The sequence below is a fragment of the Xiphophorus couchianus genome, chromosome 5 (genome assembly GCF_001444195.1).
Source record: "Xiphophorus couchianus chromosome 5, X_couchianus-1.0, whole genome shotgun sequence".
Classification (NCBI taxonomy): Eukaryota; Metazoa; Chordata; class Actinopteri; order Cyprinodontiformes; family Poeciliidae; genus Xiphophorus; species Xiphophorus couchianus.
In genome coordinates this window covers 1137838-1156350 of record NC_040232.1, presented here as the reverse complement: position 1 = coordinate 1156350, position 18513 = coordinate 1137838, and the positions used below count along the sequence as shown (strand labels likewise).

The 18513-nt window shown below is 44.3% G+C and overlaps 2 protein-coding genes across 5 annotated transcripts; one reads left to right on the top strand and one right to left on the bottom strand.

Moving 5' to 3' along the window:
* Positions 1-3873: 3873 nt before the first annotated feature.
* On the bottom strand, positions 3874-8023 carry opn6a (opsin 6, group member a). 4 transcript variants are annotated; one of them, XM_028016594.1, is made up of 7 exons: positions 7584-8023; positions 6413-6865; positions 6068-6273; positions 5894-5993; positions 5702-5806; positions 5414-5637; positions 3874-5345 (listed from the first exon to the last, which is right to left on the bottom strand). In XM_028016594.1, exons 2-7 carry the CDS (start codon positions 6552-6554, stop codon positions 4860-4862), a joined length of 1263 nt encoding a protein of 420 aa, XP_027872395.1. In that variant the 5' UTR covers positions 6555-6865; positions 7584-8023; the 3' UTR covers positions 3874-4859. The 4 variants fall into 4 exon arrangements, with proteins under 4 accessions (XP_027872395.1, XP_027872396.1, XP_027872397.1 ...); XM_028016595.1 differs by having other exon boundaries at positions 6413-6755; XM_028016596.1 differs by having other exon boundaries at positions 6413-6740.
* A 237-nt stretch (positions 8024-8260) lies between these two features.
* On the top strand, positions 8261-12342 carry LOC114144103 (serum response factor-like). Its single transcript, XM_028016593.1, has 8 exons — positions 8261-8962; positions 9297-9566; positions 9639-9798; positions 9985-10113; positions 11167-11271; positions 11362-11532; positions 11610-11689; positions 11789-12342. Exons 1-8 carry the CDS (start codon positions 8555-8557, stop codon positions 11873-11875), a joined length of 1410 nt encoding a protein of 469 aa, XP_027872394.1. The 5' UTR covers positions 8261-8554; the 3' UTR covers positions 11876-12342.
* Positions 12343-18513: the final 6171 nt, after the last annotated feature.

Genomic DNA, 18513 nt, shown 5'->3' with positions numbered 1-18513 from the left:
ACGCATCACAGATGTTTCTCCAGCTGAGGACGGAGATGCAGGTTAACGGTTCTGGACGGTTCTGTTAAGGGTTTTTCACTCCTAAACCTTTTCCTGCAGGTTTTCTACTCTTCAGATACAAACTGGCGACTAAGAGACAACAGGAACGCTGCAGATCCCTTTAGTCCTGACTAGTGGCCTGCTGTGACCTCTGACCTCTGACCTGAATCCTATTGAGCATCTTTGGAAGGAGCTGAAACATCTGGGAAAGGTTCCTAACTGACATGTGGAGCGGAGGAGACCCGGCTGACGGAACCGTTTGTCCTGTTTGATGCGTTTATTTTTGAAATGTTGAACGACGTTTGAAAAGAAACGTCTGACTTTCATAAATTGAATTCATTATTACGTTTGTCAGATTCGAGTTGTTTCTGTTTTTCACATGTGTAAGTACTGAGAAATGTGGATTATTAAATGTGAAGGAAAAATGATTAAAATAATTGATAAATATAGAAAGATAATTGGCTTCAAAGATTTGGCATATTTTGGTGAAACATTAACTAAAAGTGATGCAATCAAATCTAATTACAATAAACAGATTTATAGAATAAATCGGAAACAACTAAACATTTGTTTAATGAATGTAAAGAATAACTAAATTTATGGGAACTATTTCATAACATTCCGTCTTCTAAAACCATAAATGTGGATTTTGTTTTAACACCAAATATTCAATTTGGTTAATTAGTCAAAGAAAAATGTTACATTTCTAGTGAATTATTGTAACAAAATATGATGTCATACATGTCCATATGCAAAACGCTGGGCTCATTCGCTGCTGTCAAAAACAAACTTTTGTTTTTCAAAACAAATCCTACGGTGGCCGACAGGTGCAAATGCGCAGCAAAAGAGAAAACATGCAAACAAACAAAAAAAACACGCGCACAAATTAAATGCGGCAAGCAAAAAGCGAATGAAATGCAGCAAACAAAAAGTATTGAAAACGGAAGTGCTCCAGACCACTAGGGGGAGTCAAAGAAAATAATATTCAATTCTATGGGACCAGATGCAAGATTCAGAGAGATACCTTTACTTTCTTTCAAATTTCTTTCTTCTTTCAAATTCGCTTTTTGCTTGCCGCATTTAATTTGTGCGCGTGTTTTTTTTGTTTGTTTGCATGTTTTCTCTTTTGCTGCGCATTTGCACCTGTCGGCCACCGTAGAAATCTGATCAGAAGCGCAACAAAGTGAGTTAATGTTTACAAAAACATGTTTTTATTTGATTTTTATTCATTTTGCTGATTTGTTTCATTTTTGTTTTGTTATTGACCATTTGATGTTTTCTTTGTGCAATAAAAATTTATGCAATAAATAAATAAAAAACCTTCACTGCAGCAGAATGACCTCACTGCGCCCGATGACGTCATACTGATGAATTATTAGAACTGCAGGAAATATTGATAGCTGATCAGTTTTCTCTCCGGTCCTTAGTCTCGACTTTTGACTTGAGGTTCGGATTTTTCTCTTCATACAACCAGAACCAGAACCGGGCTGTTCACTGTTCATCAGCCAGCAGCTGGAAGCAGGAGAAGGAAACACTGTAAACAACCCAGTTCTGGTTCTGGTCGGGTCCAGTCTCTCTGAAAGAGGAGTTGAAGCTCAGCAGAACCATCTGCAAGTTGAGGATCCAGAACCCCCCAAAATGGACCCGATTATAACCACCTGATGGTTTCGAACCCGACCGGAAGTCCTCACCTGACCGTCAGCCTGCAGGAAACCTCGTGATAAGTCCAAGCGCATGCGCAAAGCGCCGCAAACCGATGCCGAGCCTCCTTCAGAATCGATCCAAGTAGTCCTGCTGCTTTCTTCTTCTCACCGTCCCGGATCAGCGGGGCGGTGTCGCCCTCTGCAGGCCGGAAACGGTAAGGCTGAGGTTCATGTAAGTTCTGCTCCCTGACCAGAACCAGGCAAGTCTCCTACTTCAGTGCAGCTCACAGTTTTTAATCAATTCTGTGGCTTTCTGTGAACTTCTAAATCTGCTGCTTAGTGGCATCTTTTCAGGTCTGATACTGCCTCTAGTGGCGTGGTGATGGTAACACAACTAATCTAATCCATCCATCCATCCATTTTCTGTTCACCCTTGTCCCTAATGGGGTCGGGAGGGTTGCTGGTGCCTATCTCCAGCTACGTTCCGGGCGAGAGGCGGGGTACACCCTGGACAGGTCGCCAGTCTGTCGCAGAACTAATCTAATTACATTACTAAATCAGAGACCACAACGTCTTTATTATTTATTATTAATTCTGGCATTACAGGAAACTTAAAAGATAAAACTGTGAATTATTGCTTGTATCTGTTTAACAATCCTGGTTATTCTTCTGTGAACCTAATTCATTTGTTTGTTATTGACTTTTGCTCAATTAAATTTCTTATGTATATATTGTAAATGGTATTTTTATTATAGTTGATCATGTTGTTTTTCATGTCTTATTTCTTTTGTTCCTCCTATAATTGAGAGATACAGTATATAGATATTTATAATGTATAAAGGTTTTGTTTATGTCATTTAATTAGCTCTACTTCCTAAAGGAAATGAAAATGTATGGTGTTTTGTGAGGAACTTTATCTTTTAAGGTTCCAGTAATGCCAGAATTAATAATAAATATTAAAGACGTTGTGGTCTCTGATTTAGTAATGTAATTAGACTAGTTGTGTTACCATCACCACGCCACTAGAGGCAGTATCAGACCTGAAAAGATGCCACTAAGCAGCAGATTTAGAAGTTCACAGAAAGCTACAGAATCTGTTAAAAACTGTGAGCTGAGCTGAAGTAAATTAAAGAGAGAAGTTCAGAAAAATGCTCAGTGAAAATCCTTCCTAAAGGTGAAGATATATCACAGATTTCAAAAAATTGATAAAAACGGGAGACCGTGGATAATATAGGAAATAGCGCCCCCTTCACTTCCGGAGTGCAACGGTCCCATTTCCAAATAAGGTCTGAGACTGACAGCGGTTCGTCCCGCCCTTCCTGTTTGCTGCAGAGCGGTGGACTTGGAACCAGGTGGCCTATTAGACGCAGAGGGGCAGGGCTTACACTGACCTTTAGGGTCAGCGATGGTAGGTCTCCAGCAGCGGTGTGAGGATGGAGCAGCGCGACACCACCTGCTGGTCTTGGCTGGTACTGCTCCTGCAAGCTTTCGTCAGGTTGATGTCCTTCAGGGACACTGGACACTGATGACAGAGGTGATGATGTGTTCAGGTCCCCCGGCCGTTCCCTGGACTTCCCACCTTCCTCCACGGTGGAGTCCAGCTGCGTAACCTTTAACCCCAGCGTCTCCACCCTCTCCTGCAGCCTGCTCATCCTCAGGTAGAAGCTGCTGGCCTCCAGGAAGAGTTCCCCAAAGATGTCCTCTGCATGGCGGCCTGGTCAGCACCAGGGTCAAAGGTCAACAAGGCAAGATGAGATGTCAGAATCAGAACCGGGTCAGAACCACTCACTGAGTCCTCCCAGCTGCTTGATGATGGCAGCCAGGTTGTTCCGCTCGGCTCCTCTTGGTTTCGGCTGTTTCCGGCTGGTCGGTAAACTCCGGCATCTCTGATCTTTCCAGCTTCCCGGGAGAAATGATGTCAGACTTCCGCGTCGCTTCCGGTGGAGAGAGCTCATCCATTTCGTTTTCACCATCAGCTCCACTGCAGTTCCTCTTCTGACCGACAGGGGGAGCCAGGCGGAGGAGAAATATTCATGATGAAATCAGAGATTTTACAGCTCAGTGTGTTTCTGATTCATTAGCAGAGCAGAAGATTCACTGATGAAGATGATGAAGATCCCAAGCCCAGCTCCTGAAAATCAGCCCCACTGCATGATCATCCCTCCACCAAACTTTAGACACAGTGCACTCCTACGTTCAATCAATCTTTATTTTATAGCCCTGTTACACAAGAATAGGCAAAAGCAGTGAAATAAAAGAATTAAAACCCAACGAAACAGGAAGCAGCAGAACCTGACAGTGAAATGACAGATTGTGTTTTCTATAGATGGGCCCCAGAGGAAGCATAAGAAGGGCTTGGGCCCCAAAAGGGAACCTTGGGGTACCCCAAACTTCAGAAGAGGAAAACTGATCTAACCAGACAGAAAAGACATTTAAAGGGCCAGTATTCTGTGTTTTCCAGCCACATGGTGCCATTTGTTGCCTAATCCAGTTGTTGTTCCCTTCAGTTGGTATAAAAATGTTGCATTGATCCCAAATGACTTGAAAGAAATTTGATTTTATAATTTAGCACCTTGAAATTGGGCCTCTGTCTGTTTAACAATTCCTGCTCTTTCTCTCCTCAACGTTTAACAGTTTTTACCAGCGTTGCTCTAAGCAGCAGCTCCTGCAATAAACTCAGCAGATATTTACTAATTGCTGCTGGCTAGTCTGAAGGAGCCGCAGCTCTGGAGAGGAGCTGCGCCTTGAAGGCGGAGCTAGGTCCACCTTGGTGTTTAGCACAGCTGAAGGAAGGGATTTCTCAAACATGAACGAATCAAGGGAATACTCCAGGTTTGATGCTAACATGCTGGAAAGGTACAATTTTACACGATACCGGCCCTTTAAGTGCAGCTGGTCACTTCCCTCAGCAGGGAATCGAATCATCATTTGATGATCAAAAGCTTCTCAATAAAACTCAGTCTAAAGGTCAGAGAACCTGAATCTGAGACTCTAGAGATAAATCTTTACCTGACCTCTTCAATTTATTTGGTACTTTTACAAGAGTGTCTCTAGATGGGGTTAAAGGTCAAAGCAACCTGGTTCTTCTGTTTTGAAGGCCCAGAGGATGGAAATGTTCCTGGATCATGGTCGATTAAGGTCAGACAGAGTTGCAGCATCAGAGTTCAGGTGGCTTGGTCAGAGTCTGACACACTCAAACTCAGAGCTGGCCTCGTGCGCAGCGGCCATGTTGATGAAAAACACTTCCTTGGCGTCAGCTGGTGCGGTGCCAGGCGGCGGCGTCTCCTTGCCACTGCCCGGGGTGGCAGCCTGAGGGCTCTGGTTCATCGGGGAGTACTTCTTTTCAGAGCGGTTCAGGGGACCTTTGAGTCTGGCTCCTCCTGCAGCACGGCGGCCGTGACCTTCTGCCTTTGGTCTGAAGCGCTTCAGCCTGACGGCATCTTTGGCGTTCTGGGTGCAGGGAAGCAAGATGGCCACGTCTTTACGGAACTTGGAGCTGAGGCCGAAGTAGATCAGGGGGTTGTAGAAGCTGGCGGACTTGGCGAAAAGGCGAGTGAAGATGCTGGTCAGGTTGGGTACATGGAAACCGCAGGCGGACCACATGGAGACCACTGCATAGGGAGACCAGGCCAGGATGAAGGCCGTGCAGATCACTATGGAGACCTGGAGGAGGAAACTGGAGCCGTTAGACCTGCTGACTCATAGAGACTCGGATGCTGGTGGGAACTCACGATGGTGACATCTCTCTCGATCTTCCTCTGCCGGTCGGTCAGGTCTCCGTTGGCAGAAAGGGCGTTGCCCCTCTTCACCGTGTTGATGATGGACACGTAGCAGAAGAGCATGATGAGGACCGGCACGAAGAAGCAGAAGACGAAGATGGAGATGATGTAAGACCGGTAGACGGCAGAGTAGCTGGCTTTGGACCAGTCGATCTCACAAGTACCGTACCCCCGATCTGCAGAGCAGCAGCGGTGAGGGGCAGTGCCAGAGGTGGGTTTGGATCAGAACCGGGTTCCTACCTGTGTAGCTGCCCCAGCCTAAGAGCGGCGCTGCAGACCAGAACACAGCCGTGACCCAGATGCAGAGCAGAGAGACGAAGACAGAGCTCCTGGTGATGCGATGAGCTGAAACACAAGACAGAGCTACAGGGTCAGAAGCATCTTCCAACCGAGATTCTGAAAGTACCGAGATGAGTTCTGCTGGGCCCAGACCTCTGGTGGAGTGGCACCCTTTAATGTAACGGGTGAAGCTGATCACCGTCAGGGTGTAGATGCTGCTGAGACCAAACACCAGCGTGAAGAACCCGTCCACCTGAAAGAGAACCACAGAGGAACCCTTTCTACCTAAAGCAGGACAGAGGAGTCCATCTGCTCCAGTAGAGATACCTGACAGGTCCAGACGGAGGAGACAAGGTGGCTGCTGTCCTGGAAGACGTTGAAGATCTCAATGATGCCTCTGGAGTAGCCAAACACGGAGATGCTGGCATCGGAGACGGCGAGGTTAAAGGTCAGGTAGTCAGTGGGCTGCAGAGACGCTCTCTGTCTGAGGAGGACAAAGAGGACGATGCTGTTCCCAAACCAGGACATCCAACCTGGGGACAGAGAAGACAGCGAACCCACCGATCAGGGTCAGTCAGCGCGCTGCAGAGGACAGCGAATATTGGACCGAGGTCCAGAAGGTTCTGTAGAACCTCCAGAAGGTCCAGAAGGTTCCTCTGGTCCAGAACCCACCCAGCAGCAGGAGGTAGACCCCGATGATAGTCTCTCCCTGGTCAGATAGAGGGGGGTCCCTGCCCCCCACTGTGCTGAAGCTGTGATTCTTCCAGGCGGGTCCGGTTCCGGGTCCAGGTCCGGCGGTATTGCTAAGGGACATGTTGTTGTCTGCGGTCTGACGGTCCTCTCAGCAACGGCTCTGCTGGTAATCTGAGGTAAATTTAGCGGCTGATCCTGGTTCAGCTCCCAGCTGGCATAGAACCAACGCCCAGCCGGGGAGGTCATAGGTCAGGTCACCATGGAAACCAATCTCTGATTGGCTGGATAATCAGGTGGAGCTTCCTGTCTGGTTCAGAAACACCTGAACTCAGATGAACAGCAGGTTACTTTGGTGAAACGTCTTCGTCTTCCTCCTCCTCCTCCTCCATGACTTCTATCTGCACCGCCATGCCCTCGGGCCGACCGGGTTCACTGGGTTAAGGGTTACGATGGAGAGGCGGGTAAAGGGACAGGATCCATTCCAGTTAGTAAAGCTAATGCTCCACAAACCTTAACCACCATTAAATAATAATAGGAAGAAAATTCATGCAGATTAAACTGATTAAAATTAAAATTTGATGGTGAGAGAAGATCAATAATATCAACACTCAGATACAATATTTAGAACATAATAACACAGGAAGCAATGATTTTTGGGATGATGAAGAGTCAGTAGAGCATATTATGAAACATTATCAAAACCTTGAAAAGATTAAAGAGAGAAACAAATTGAAGAGTTGGAGGAAAAGAAATGCTCTCTCTTTATACAGGAATCCCTCGTTTTTCGCGGGTGTTACGGTCCAAAAAGATCCCGCGATCAGCGAAATCCGCGAAGTAGGAACCTTTATTTTTTAACAATTATTATACAATGAAATAATCCATAATACATTTAAAACAAAGAACAAAACCTTTTTTACAGGGCCAAGCATTTTTTAACAAATAAAAGTACTGTATAAACGTTTTGCTTTCTTTCTTTTGTTTTTTACAAATAACTACTATACTGAAAAATAATAATTTTAATCATCAATACGAAGTGAAGGCTTCAAATTGCGGAGATCAGCGCCGCCCCACAGCGACCCGAGTCATTGGATTAGAACGAGAAAAAAATGATTATGAAAAAAAAATACAAAGTGGACAAATAGTGACTCACCTGCATTTCGCGGCTCTTCTGGCTCCGCTCTGTCGCGTTGTTGTCTCCTAAAGCCCGCGGTGCAGGTGTGTTTGTTCGGAGAAGAACATAGTCATTGGTAGATGTTGTGTTGTTGCTCTTTTTTCTTCTGGGCAAAAAGGTTCTAAAAGGTTCTGCGACAGTGACCATCTTCCTCTGCCTTTTGGGCCCGACTGCAAGTGCTTTGTCGGTGCAGAACGTTTTGTCGACATTATGGGTTTTACAGAAACTTGAAATTTGCAAGAGAATTTGCTAACTTAAATCTGGCAAGCTGTTTTACGTACGTGTACATATTACCCGCAAAGTTATTGACACAGAGGTAGAGAGGAAGCAGAGAGACTGTTTAGCCAATCAGAATGCAGAACACAATGCACGATGCAAATCCGTGAAGCAGCGAGACCGTGACAGGTGAACCGTGAAATAGCGAGGGTTCACTGTACTGGACTTTCTTTATTATAACAATTATTACTATTACAATAATGTATCATAGTTATAATAAATTCGTTGATTTATTATTACAACTTTATTTTTTTGGTTATGTAAAGTAGATGTTAAAAAAAACTGATTCACCCTCCTCACCTATTGGTGGCAGTAATGCAGCATTAAGTTGTTTGTCAACCACAAGAAGACGAAGAAGAAAATTCACACAGGAAGTGCTGCGGTCTGTTGCTAGCGACGTTGTTAGCTACGGGTGTCCGGCCCGAGAGCTCGGAGCCCCGGGTAGCGAACCTAATCTGTCCAGAATGAGAACTTGGAGCGCCGGAGAACCGAACTGAATTTGTCCAGAATGAGAGGTGGGAGTCCCGGGAGACTGCCTGAACTCTGCCCAGCCGGAGGGCTCTGAGCCGGGGAACTGAACCGATCCCGTCCGGCCAGAGAGCGTCGAGCTTTTGGGAGAACCTACACCCATCGTGGCTTCAGGACTACCGAAGGCAGGAAGGCTGACCGCCGTGATGGCGACCAGAACCGGGGCAGGCAACGGCAGTGTTGCGGTGAGCTCCGCGGGACCCGAACCGACCGCTGGACAGGAGACGGACGGCGAACCTTTCGAGGACCTGGAGTTCAGCACCGAGGTGGTCTACAGCGGCTCGGATCAGGACTCGGAGTCCGGGGACGACGAGGACGCCGTGGGTTCCGGCGGGGACCGCAGGGGCGTGAAGCGGGAGCGGAGCGAGCACGGTCAATCTGGCCGGTCCTCCGGGGGCCCGAACCGGGCTTACAGCGGCGGAAACTCCGCGCTGTCAGGAGCCAAACCCGGGAAGAAGACCCGAGGGCGGGTCAAGATCAAGATGGAGTTCATCGACAACAAGCTGCGGCGGTACACGACGTTCAGCAAGAGGAAGACCGGCATCATGAAGAAGGTGAGTCCGGAGGAATTCACGGGAAACCCCCGGAGTTCAACACATCGGTCCCGGTTCTCTGACCCAGTTCAGAACCCGGTTCTGGACCAGTTCGTTGATGCTGGTCATGTCACCGTCAGCTAAGATGGTGACCAGATTGTCCAACTCAGAGACACCTGAGGAAAAACAGACAGGTGTGTGGCGGTTCTGTGGTTCTGGGTTGGGAATAAATCAAGAAATAATGCTGATCAGAACCGGGTCAAGTTCTGCCCCGTCTATGGTTCTGACCCGTCTCTAGTTCTGGTTCTGACCCATCCCTGGTTCTGACCCGGTTCTGGTTCTAACCCGTCTGCAGGCCTACGAACTGTCCACCCTGACTGGGACCCAGGTTCTGCTGCTGGTGGCCAGTGAGACGGGTCACGTTTACACCTTCGCCACCAGGAAGCTGCAGCCAATGATCACCTCGGAGACGGGCAAGGCGCTGATCCAGACCTGCCTCAACTCGCCTGACTCGCCGCCGCGCGCCGACCCGTCCGGCGACCAGCGCATGAGCGCCACCGGCTTCGAGGAGACCGACCTGACCTACCAGGTGGCCGAGGCGGACGCCGCCGCCGAGGGCGCCAAGGTACGGCGGACACGGATCGCCGGGTCCGTCCGGGCCCCGGTTCTGTTCACGGCGTCTGCTCTGTCTCGGTAGGATCCGGTGAAGCCGGCCTTCGGCCCGCCTTCCTCCTCTTCCTCAGGCCCCCTGCAGAGCGGCGCCCCCTCCTGGCAGCCTCCGGCCTCCTCCAGCAACGGCGCAGTGCTGAAGACTCCTGCAGGAGTGGTTCTCCCTGGAGGACTCACCTTGATGTCAGGTAGGAGGGCGTAGTCTCTTCTAACCAATCAGAAGCAGCCTGGCTGCTGAGACATTAGACAGGAAGTGATGCGGGTAGACTCCTGTCAGCGTTCTGGATCAGATCCTGTCTTCTCAGCCTCATGGTTCTGTTCTCTGCTGTTAACATCGCTCTGTGGCTCCGCCCCCTCCCTTCACCTGTCCACAGGTGCCCAGCTGCCCCCCGGCACCCACACCATCCCCCTCAGCCAGCTGCAGGGCCCCGCCCCCGCGCTCCAGGCTCCACCCACTCAGCCGGCCACGCTGCTCCGCCTCCCCGCTACCGTTTCTCTGACAGGTCAGCACAGGCTCCACCCCTTCTCTCTGAGTGGCTCATGGTAACAGCTTAAAGCAGGGGTGGGCAACTCCAGGCCTAGAGGGTCAGTCTCCTGCAACTTTTAGATGCGTCTCTACTTCAACACACCTGAGTCAAATAATGAGGTCATTAGCAGGACTCTGGAGAACTTGACTGAACTTAGGAGGTGATTCAGCTGTTGGATTCAGGTGTGTTGGACCAGGGAGACGTCTAAGAGTTGCAGGACACCGGCCCTCGAGGACCAGGATTGCCCACCCCTGGCTTAAAGGGTTCTTATCGGTCCAAACCAGCTGAGGTCGCAGGATTTGGATCAGAACCAGAAGCTTCTCATCTGCTGAAGCAGTTTTTTTTTCTTCTGGTATTTGTTTTTTTAAAAATTTTTGTAGATCTTTATTGAGATACAGAATACGTAACAGTACAAACACAGCATACATTGTGGTATAATATCTGCCAGGGGTTACAAACATTGAGACAATACATCACCATAACGTTACATAAATAACATAAAGAGCATGTTTTAATAGCTTTGGTATTGGTGGAATTTTCAATAGTTCTGATATATTGTTTGACCTCATTTTCAAACATGGAAAGAAATGGTTTTTAATTAGCGGAACGGCATTTGTGAATGTGGCATTTGGCTAAGAATATCATAAGATTAAGAATATAAAGATGTTTTTTTTTTGTTATTGGGTAGTCAGTGAGGCCAAACAATACATGTTCAAGACAAAGGGAGAAATCTGGTTACTATGGGTAACCCTGGCAACCCTGTGTAACTTTGGTAACTCTGGGTAACGTTGGTAACTCTGAGTTACCTTGGTAACACTGGTAACCTGGGTAACTTTGGTAGACAGAGTACCAGGTCCTGCAGGTTCTTTGGGAATTTGTTTATGGTTGTCAGATTATTAAAATGTATTATTATAAAGTACGTGTCTAGTGTTAGAATTATTGTAGGCTCCTGACCTTTGACCCGTTCTGGCCCTGCTGTCTCTGGTCCATGTGGACTCAAGTGTGATTTTGGTTCTGTCTGTTCTGCAGGAGGCGGAGTCTCTCAGCAGCTGCAGACCATTCAGGTTCAGCCCAGTAGTCAGCAAACATCCAATCACAGCGGCTCTGACACACGCAGCCCCGCCTCCTCCACAGGTAACCCCTCGCCCACAGGCAGTTGTTCAGAGACGAAAAGACTTTTATTGTGACAGGGCTCTGACCTGCTTCCTGTCTGTGTCTTGGCAGCTGGTCTCTCTGTGGTCTCTTCTTCCTCCTCCTCTTCCTCCACGGCGAGTCACATGATGTATCCTGGCGGTCCCACTGTGATGTACGCCACGTCCAGCCCCTCTCTGGCCGACGGCGGCTTGGCCGTCCTCAACGCCTTCCCCGCCGGCCACACCCCGTCCCATGACCCAGGTACGATCCATTCACGTTTGGGCCGGGTCGGAACCAGAACCAGAACTCTGATTGGTCCCTGTGGTTCTGTGTGACAGGTGCGGTCCAGCAGGTCTTCCTCACATCTCTTCCTCCGGTTGCTGCTCAGATCCCGGTTTCTGCTGTGCAGCTGCACCCGGTAACACACACACACACACACACACACACTCTCTGCCCCTGTGGTACCGGGTCGAACTGACCCCAGAACCAGAACTCTGATGGCTGCTTGTTTGTCCAGATGGTGATCGGTGCGCCCGGCGGTGGTGGCAGCCTGGCGGAGCTGCAGGTGGTCAGTCTGGACATTCATCAGTCCAAGGAGGACTGAAGGTCATGTGACCTCATCACCCGTCGCTCCTTAGTGTCACATGATGCAGGTTCCATCTGAAGGAATCCTTTCCACTGGACTGATGACTACGTAAATTATACAGGAAGTTTTCAAAATAAAAGCCTCGATAGAGGCTGGAAAATGATGTCATCATGATGTCAGGCCGCCACAGACCTGAAGGTGAGCAAACTTTATTTACACACTGCTGTTTGACGGACAACATGCCTGAAACCAGCAGTGACCCAGTTCAGAACTGGTTCAGGGACTGGGAGGAAACTGTTCTGGCCCAGTTCTGACTGCTGAGTGAAGAAGAGCAGCTTCACTGATGATGCAGCAGAATGGATCAGTGCATGGTTCTGATAATTCTTCTCTGGCCCGGTTCTGACCCAAACAGCTGATCAGGTTTACATGAAGACTGCTGTGTTTTTACTGAAACGAATAAAGTTTTTATTGCTTCTGGAAACTTATTCATGCTCTTCTGTTTGTTTCTTCTTCCAGGCTCTGATTGGTTGTTACTATGGTTACCAGAGAACTCTGACTCGGTTAACCAAAGTTTAGCCTCAGCTAGCTTAATGTTGACCTTTGACCTAATTTAGAGGAACACCAAAGGCAGAACTCAGTGCTGGACCGGTCCTGGCGATCCGACCCCCGGACAGGCGGACATGTTAACATAGATAGTCACCAGGTAGATTTGCTGTGCAGATGAAGAACTTTGCATTCTAGATGTAAAGACCCAGGATGGAGCTCAGCTGCTCTGGTCAGTCAGTGTAAATAATAATGAACTTTTGTAATAGTTCATTAGGAGACATCTGTGGAGCGGGTTAATATTTATTTAATAAAGAAAGCTACATTATTCAGCTGGTAGAGACTAGTTGATTTAAACATCCTGAGATTTGCATATGAGTTGTAAAATATTGCAGAAACAATCTTTAAATTGTGAAATGTTCAGTTTGTTTGCTTTGATGTATTTTTCATTATAAAAGTGCACAAAGGAGCGTTACAGCAGATCCTTCCTGCCAGCAGCTGTTGGACCATCACTGCTCCCAACAAAATCAATAACTTTACATCCCTTCTGTCATTTGCTCTTATTTGCTCATTTTTTAAGCATTTCTGCTGTTCTTGCATATTTGTTTTGTGTACTACACTTATATGCTGTTCTGTAACCAGTATGTATTTTTTAATGTTCATTACACATGAACATTGTGTCCATTTAAGTCATCCCACCCGGTAGCACATTCCTTGAGTTAGATATTTCTATTTCTGATAACTGTACAGTGTTTTTAAGTTGTAACATCATACACTCTTTGATCTTTGTGTGAACTTATATCTGACCAGAATTTCGCCACTGTTGGGCAAAAATAGCTATTTCTATTTTAGTGTTACACAAGCCTCTGTTTCCTTCCCAATATGGCCGATTCGTACAGCCGCGTTATGATTTAGCCTGCTTAAGGTTGGCGGCAAGATGGTGGAGAGAGTGGCTGCGTGTTAATGAGCTCTGTGTAGCAAGTTCCTTAAGTAAGTAGTTGAACATCTATGAACAGGGCCGGCCCAAGGCATAAGCAAACTAAGCAGCTGCTTGGGGCCCCAGGCTGATTTTTGTTTTTTTATATATATAAATAATAATTTCTACAGTATGTCGTAATATCAAAAACACACGATTTCAGTATGAAGTGATTTGTTTGTACAATAATGTATGTAGAAATTATTATTTTATGGTTAAAAAGAAGGGGGGGAAATTGCTCTTGAGGCCCCCTGGTGGCCGCGGTAGGTACCGCACACTTCGCCGGTATCGAGCTCAGAACATCCAAAGGTCCAAAGGTCCGGTCAGAAGTTAAGTTAGTAAAACTACAGTATGTCTCAGAAAAGGACTGATCCTTCAGGGAGGGAGAAAAGAAAGAGGAAGAATAGAAAAAACCAAGATAAAGGTTTTAATGAGCCTTGCTAATGTAATGTAAAAGATTAGTAAAGCTGCTAACAGAACATTAGCTTGATAGCAACCTGAACAGGTGTTATGCCCAGAAATGCATGCCTGCCGAGAATTGCATCCCCTGTCGCGGGAGCGCGCATCGCTCTAAACTCTCGCATTTTAATGAGGAAACGGACTGAAATATGACCGAAGACGAAACTTTTAAAGATATTCGTAACAATATCACGTTTCTTAAACATGTCAGCCTTAAAACGGTGGGTTTTATATCGCAGATTAATTGAAATAAATACGGTTTTTACACATTTATTGAGACAAATGAGTCGAACGTTTTTCAGTCCGTGTCTGAAGAAAATGCTCTCCGCATTTGGTTTGAAATTTCCCGATTTTTCTTTTAACATCATATTAGCTTAAAGTATTACAAAACAGAGGCCCATTATGTAGAACATTTTATATCATGCTTAACTGTCTAGCATATTAATGTAGAGGGGATGCATTTTAATGACTGAGCCTGCCAATATTTGTATCCCCTGTCTATTGTTGATATGAAACGTATAGCAGTTGCACAGAGAATAAGTGTCATTACGTAGAAAAGGTGAAGTCCCTCTTAACTCTTCATTTCTTCAAGTTAGCAGAGGGATGCATTTTCTGGCATAGCAAATTATTACCTTGCCAATACATGTAGGCCTTATATATTTTCCACAAATATAATTCTACTGATACAAAATGTATACCAGCAGTTCATAAAACAAGTGTGATTGTATAGAAAAAGTAATTTCACTCTTAACTCTTTATTTCTCCATGTAAGCAGGGGATGCATGTACAGCAAAGCCTATTATTAGCCTGCCAAAATATGCATGGCCTCTCCATGTTCTTCAAATATTATCCTATCGATATAAAACCCATACCAGTAATTCATAGAACATCTCTGATTATGTAGAAAAGGTGAAATCCCTCTTTAATTCTTTATTTCTCCATGTTACCAGGGGAAGCATTTTTTTGGCAATATGGATGTCGAGCCTGCCAAAATATGCATGCCCTATCTATTTTCCTCAAATATTATCCTATTGATATGAAATTCATACCAGCAGTTCATACAACTACTCTGATTATGTAGAAAAAGTTATTTCACTCTAAACTCTTTATTTATCCAAGTTACCAGGGGATGCATTTTTTGGCAATATGGATGTTGAGCCTGCCAAAATATGCATGCCCTATCTATTTTCCTCAAATTTTATCTTATTGATTTAAAACTTATATCAGCAGTTCATAGAACAAGTGTGATTTTGTAGAAAAAGTTATTTCACTCTAAACTCTTTATTTATCCAAGTTAGCAGGGGATGCATTTTACGGCAAGGCCTATCATTAGCCTGCCAAAATATGCATGCCCCCTCTATTTTCCTCAAATGTCATCCTATTGATATGAAATTCATACCAGCAGTTCATACAACTACTCTATTTATGTAGAAAAAGTTATTTCACTCTAAACTCTTTATTTATCCAAGTTACCAGGGGATGCATTTTTTGGCAATATGGATGTTGAGCCTGCCAAAATATGCATGCCCTATCTATTTTCCTCAAATATTATCTTAGTGATTTAAAACTTATATCAGCAGTTCATAGAACAAGTGTGATTATGTAGAAAAAGTTATTCCACTCATAACTCTGTATTTCTCCATTTTAGCAGGGGATGCATTTTTTGGCAATATGGATGTCGAGCCTGCCAAAATATGCATGCCCTAGCTATTTTCCTCAAATTTTATCCTATTGCTATGAAATTCATACCAGCAGTTCATACAACTACTCTATTTATGTAGAAAAAGTTATTTCACTCTAAACTCTTTATTTATCCAAGTTACCAGGGGATGCATTTTTTGGCAATATGGATGTTGAGCCTGCCAAAATATGCATGCCCTATCTATTTTCCTCAAATTTTATCTTATTGATTTAAAACTTATATCAGCAGTTCATAGAACAAGTGTGATTTTGTAGAAAAAGTTATTTCACTCTAAACTCTTTATTTATCCAAGTTACCAGGGGAAGCATTTTTTGGCAATATGGATGTCGAGCCTGCCAAAATATGCATGCCCTATCTATTTTCCTCAAATATTATCCTACTGCTATGAAATTCATACCAGCAGTTCATACAACTACTCTATTTATGTAGAAAAAGCTATTTCACTCTAAACTCTTTATTTATCCAAGTTACCAGGGGATGCATTTTGTGGCAATATGGATGTTGAGCCTGCCAAAATATGCATGCCCTATCTATTTTCCTCAAATTTTATCTTATTGATTTAAAACTTATATCAGCAGTTCATAGAACAAGTGTGATTTTGTAGAAAAAGTTATTTCACTCTAAACTCTGTATTTCTCCAAGTTAGCAGGGGATGCATTTTACGGCAAGGCCTATTATTAGCCTGCCAAAATATGCATGCCCCCTCTATTTTTCTCAAATATTGTCCTACTGATATGAAACTTATACCAGCAGTTCATAGAACAAGTGTGATTTTGTAGAAAAAGTTATTTCACTCTAAACTCTTTATTTATCCAAGTTAGCAGGGGATGCATTTTACGGCAAGGCCTATCATTAGCCTGCCAAAATATGCATGCCCCCTCTATTTTCCTCAAATGTCATCCTATTGATATGACATTCATACCAGTAGCTAAGAGGATAAGTGTAATTATGTAGAAAAGGTAAAATCCCTCTTGACTCTTTATTTTTTCAAGCTAGGAGGGGGATGCATTTTTTGGCAATATCGAATTTGAGCCTGCCGATATTTACATGCCATACCTATTTTCCCCAAATATCATCCTATTGATATAAAACTCATACCAGCAGTTAAGGGAACAAATGTGATTATGTAGAAAATGTTATTTCTTTATTATCGCTATTGCAAGGATACTGAAGGAAATAAATCTGACAATGCATCTTTGCTAAATGTAAAGCATGCACAAACCATTTTTATTTTGGTTTAACATAAAAATTAAATCACTTTTTTTCATTAATTTCAACAAAAGAATATTCATAACAAAAATTTTTGGAAAACCAATTAAGTCAACAAAAATTATGTCACATGTTTAAACTGAAAATCCACTGAACTGCAGTCATTACAGAATTAGATTGGTACAAACATAAAATCTATAAACACATTGCACAGCAGCAGTCTGTGTCGGTTTGTGGGACCTTAACGCAGCCTTGGTGGTTCCACCAGTTGCATCTGTCACATGTGATCTGTAAATAAATAATACAAAAATAACAACATAAATAATGTTTTTAGTTCCTTATCTGTTTACTGAAGGTGATTTTGGGTTTTGCCAACATAAAGCTTCTTCTTAATCATCAATATATGATTGGTAGAACTTTATTTGAGGAGATGACAGCATGTTCCTGACATGTATGGAGGTAAAAAAAATTCTAGGACCACAAGCATCTGTGTTTAATGTTTTACGACTGTACTTAAAAAAAAAAAAAACTTAAGCTACTTCCCACTTACCTGCCTTGGGTGTTTATTTATTTTATTATGATTTATTTTTGTATATCTAAATACTTTGCAACTATTTGAAGGATGGTATATGGTTTGCTTGAATTGATTTTTCACTGCATTACATTGTTGTCTTACCCACATGTGATCTTCTGTGTCCTCACTGCCACAGTGTCTGCAGAGTCTCCACTGACTCTACAGAAAAACAACACAATATAACTCCAAGTAAATCAAACTTCTGTGAAATCAAACTGTCCACTTAGGAAGCAACACTGATTGACAATCAATTTCACCTGCTGTTGTGCAAATGGAACTTTGTACAGAACAAAGTATTCAATGAGAATATTTCTTTCATTCAGATCTAGGATGTGTTATTTGAGTGTTCCCTTTATTTCTTTGAGCAGTGTATATATATACATGGATGCACATGGTCCTCCAGAATGGTTCGGTAGTCCTTGGCAGTGACGCGCCCATCTAGCACAAGTATGGGGCCAAGGGAATGCCATGATATGGCAGCCCAAACCATCACTGATCCACCCCCATGCTTCACTCTGGGCATGCAACAGTCTGGGTGGTACGCTTCTTTGGGGCTTCTCCACACTGTAACTCTCCCGGATGTGGGGAAAACAGTAAAGGTGGACTCATCAGAGAACAATACATGTTTCATATTGTCCACAGCCCAAGATTTGCGCTTCTTGCACCATTGAAACCGACGTTTGGCATTGGCACGAGTGACCAAAGGTTTGGCTATAGCAGCCCGGCCGTGTATATTGACCCTGTGGTGCTCCCGACGGACAGTTTTGGTGGAAACAGGAGAGTTGAGGTGCACATTTAATTCTGCCGTGATTTGGGCAGCCGTGGTTTTATGTTTTTATATACAGTATATATATATATATATATATATATATACAGTACAGACCAAAAGTTTGGACACAACTGTGTGTCCAAACTTTTGGTCTGTACTGTATATACTTGACTATGATTACTTATATTTCTTATGTAATGTAGAACATTGTCTGTTTACAAATCAATTTATATAACCTTTATGTGTACTGTTCTGTCTCTTTCCACATACATGTATATCTATCTATGTCTGAAGATAGATAGAATTATATATCAATATATTGGTATACATGCTTGTTTACGTTTTTGATGTTGTGAAAAAAAGATTAATATGAAAGTGGTTTACTAATAATCACATTGCCATTAATCTAATGCTATTTTGTAGG